This window comes from Pistacia vera, unplaced genomic scaffold (genome assembly GCF_008641045.1).
Source record: "Pistacia vera cultivar Batoury unplaced genomic scaffold, PisVer_v2 Contig360, whole genome shotgun sequence".
Taxonomy (NCBI): Eukaryota; Viridiplantae; Streptophyta; class Magnoliopsida; order Sapindales; family Anacardiaceae; genus Pistacia; species Pistacia vera.
Window position 1 is genome coordinate 91,513 of NW_022196180.1, and position 3,620 is coordinate 95,132.

At 33.0% G+C, this 3,620-nt stretch overlaps 1 protein-coding gene across 1 annotated transcript; it reads right to left on the reverse strand.

Moving 5' to 3' along the window:
• Positions 1-408: 408 nt before the first annotated feature.
• Positions 409-2,246, reverse strand: LOC116139992. Its single transcript, XM_031425629.1, has 3 exons — positions 1,700-2,246; positions 1,442-1,534; positions 409-944 (listed from the first exon to the last, which is right to left on the reverse strand). The coding sequence occupies exons 1-3, from the start codon at positions 2,244-2,246 to the stop codon at positions 409-411; spliced, it is 1,176 nt and encodes a 391-aa protein (XP_031281489.1).
• Positions 2,247-3,620: the final 1,374 nt, after the last annotated feature.

Consider the following 3,620-nt stretch of genomic DNA (forward strand, 5'->3'; position numbering starts at 1 on the left):
CCAGGATTTTTGCCCGGGGGGCCTCCACGGCTTCGCTATTGTTTGCCAAACAACTAATGAAAACTTTTAAAAAACCACCAAACCTTAAGCAAAAGAGTTAACAGCAACCACAATCCACAAAAATATTCCACACAAATTTAGAGGTCAATCACAACTCTAGCACAAGTAAAATACATAAAAGTTTACAAAGAGATAGATTAAAATCACCAGAGAAGCAGTCAAACTTCATGTTATATAACTCCAAATCCAGACGTTAATATCAAAACTCAACCGTTTAGATTAAAGATCCACACATCCTCTACGTATTGACCAAAAAATCAAGTTAGAATGGTATACCTGAAAATTTAAATATATGAATATTGATTGTTTAAATATGAAAGCAAGTTAGAATGGTATACTTGAAGACCTTCAATTTAACACGATTTTCTGCTTCGATATATTCTGAAAGTGTTCAATGATATCTTCATTTTCAATTGTAGCAAAAACTTCATTTTCAGTGTAAAACACCAAGCAATTGTTCATCCAGTCGTCTCCCATTTGATTATGCAAACTATTTTTCACAAGATTCATTGCAGAGAACACCCTTTCAACTGTTGCAGTAGCCACAGGCAAAACCCATGCTAATTTAATAAGCAAGAAAACTTTGTTGTAAGCAACATCCTTCTTAAACTCAACCATTTTTTTAGCAAGGTTGGCAATCCCTTCGACATGAGTGAAATTGGCATTGGTGCTAACATCCTCATAATAGTTTTCAAGTTGATCATCGAGCAACCAAATATCGTGTTGAGGAAAATTGGCAGGATAAAACTTTGCAAATTCAAGTAATCTATCTTTGTTAAATGCAACAAAAGAGTTACTTGGATCAAGAGATGACATACATTGAAGCAACCTCATATTTACTTCATCAAAACGATTATTGAGTTCTTCTTGAATGTTATTCAAAACTGTATACATCAATTCCACCTTAAAATGATGTTTATTCGTAATTGGCGTAGTCCCCCATTTTGTCCTCCCAAAGTTATCTTACATATTCTCCAAGATTGGTATGTCATTATCTTTGCACATATCAGAAGCTTCTTTTAACAATATGTCGAACAAGTGTCTTCATTTCTCATTTTATGCAATCGAAGCTTCGAAATTTGTACAAATTGTATGGCATTAAGAAGATTGTGATATTTTCTTTGTAATGCTTGTGACAGTTCATTTGTGATTCCCAATACTCTTTTCATTAAGAATAACAAAAAGACGAATTCAAAATTCTCCATGATTCGTAATAAACTCCTTGCTTGAATTTTGTTTTGCCAATCGTCTCCTTCAATCTCAATCACCCTAAGCACATCAACAACAGAAGAAAGTAAATTTATGACACTATGAATTTTCCCTATGTGTGAACCCCAACATGTATCTCCTGGTCGTTTAATAGTGCATTCTTGATTCAAACCTCGTCTCATATGAAGATCACCATTAGAAATCAAAGATATCACATTTTCATATTGTTTATCAAGTAGAAGATCTCTGCGCTTACAAGATGCTGCTATAATGTTTGATAACATAGAAAAAGATTAAAAAAATTCACCCAATGTCGAATGGTTACTTACAACTTTGACCAACGCCAGTTGGAGTTGATGAGAGAAACAATGAATGTCAAAAGCCGATTTATTTTCTCTCAATATCAAAGTCTTCAAACCATTGAACTCACCTCTCATATTGCTTGCTCCATCATAACCTTGCCCCCGTAAACTTGTCAAACTCAATCCATGCTTTACAAAAAAAGCATCTATTGCAATTTTCAAAAACTTTGCAGAAGTATTCTTAACATTCACAACCCTGATAAAACGTTCAATAACACAACCTATTTTGTCCACATAGCGAAAAATAATAGCCATTTGTTCTTTCACTGCCACATCACGAGATTCATCAACTAGTAAAGAAAATGATTGTTTATCTCTCACAATTTCTGCAATAATTTTCTTAGTCGTCAAATGAGCACAAACACTAGTTAATTCCCTTTGGATGTTGAAGGCCATCATTTGATGGTTTTTTGGAGCATTTTCCAGCACAACTTTTTTTATGTCGTCATTATGATTGGATAGAAACTTCAATAGTTCCATAAAGTTACCTTGATTTTCAGATTCAACCGACTCATCATGACCACGAAATGCCAATCCTTGATGTAAAAGAAATCTAATGCAATCAATTGATGCATTCAAGCGAATGCGATAGTCCAATTTGGCCTTTTTTGACATGCAAGCAAGATTTATATCGATGTGTTGCCTTTGTTTTATCAAATCAACACACTTGGCATGACATTGGTTATGAGTACTAGAATGATCTCCAACATGTTTTTTCACTTTCGTTTTATCTTTCCAATTATTAAATCCCTTACTCACAAAAACTTCACCACCTGTTTGGTCACCATAATCAGTTTTGAAAAGATAACAATTTAAACAAAAGATGCAATCTTTTGCCACACTATATTCCACCCAACTTAGACCTTCTTTGTACCACTCTGGCGTAAACCTATGCTTTTTAACTCCGAAAAGAGTGAAAGAAAAGTTATGATCTTTAGGTTGGCAAGGACCTTTCAACAAGTATGCTCTTCAAACTTTCTCTTTTTGCTTGTCAGTACAACAAATCTCGTTAATTGATATCCTCAATCCTGGATCAGTTTTAAGCTCATCTAAATTGAATATCCCGACCGAAGGTTGAGCTTCTTTTACTTGGAGTTGTTGTTGCTGATGTGGGGCTTCTTCTTCTAATGGGATTTGATTAACCTCAATATCAATAGAGTCTCCATCAACAATTTCTGCTAGAATTTTCTTTAATCTCTTGAAATAATTGGATATCATAGCTATCAAATAAAAAAAAGATAATATGATACATGTAAAGAAAGACCGATGAAACTTTAATTAATAAAATTACAAGGACTGACTTATCACGTTTTTAGATGTAACAATTAGATCTAATTAAAATATTATTTTAGCAATTAATTAATCATTTTATTGTGTTAATTTTCTTNCCAAAAATTTGGAATAAACTCCTCCATAATTAACACCAAATATGCCCAAAATACACACTTCAACATTTTCACTTCAATTCTTCCAAATCGCATCCAAACATTCATCAAATAACAACTACACCAACACAACTTCTCATGGATAGGTTCTAATCATTATTCAACACCAAATCCATCAACAATTCTACATATAACACATATTTATGCATAAACAAAGTTCTCTACACAACATAACTTAAATCATACTTAGGGTATGATTTACTTACCTTTGATATGAGCAAATTCAACCCTTTAAGAATCTCTTTTGATCAAACTCTCTTCCTCTTAAATCCTACGAGCATAAACCATCAAAATCAACACTTTAAAAGCTAAAATTCACTTCTTATGCAAGGATCTTACCTATAGAAGCTTAAGATTGAAAATCCACTCAAAAACACCAAAAACCTTTGAATTTCCTTTGAAGAAGAATTGAAGAATTTGAGAGAATATGGAGGTGAAAGTGGCGTGCAAATGGGTAAGAGTGGCTAGGGTTTCACTCTTCAATTTGATATAACATAAAAATTATATATTAGTTTCCCATTTTACCCTTGCACTTTCTTTACAA

Excerpts from the sequence above, each read along its gene's own strand:
- LOC116139992 (XM_031425629.1), bottom strand. The coding sequence starts at position 2,246 with ATGTCAAAAAAGGCCAAATTGGACTATCGCATTCGCTTGAATGCATCA. Across the intron at positions 1,535-1,699 it reads TGGAGCAAGCAATATGAGAG|CAGCATCTTGTAAGCGCAGA; the intron begins GTGAGTTCAATG and ends CAAACATTATAG. Across the intron at positions 945-1,441 it reads TGATCTTCATATGAGACGAG|TTTTGAATAACATTCAAGAA; the intron begins GTTTGAATCAAG and ends TGATGTATACAG.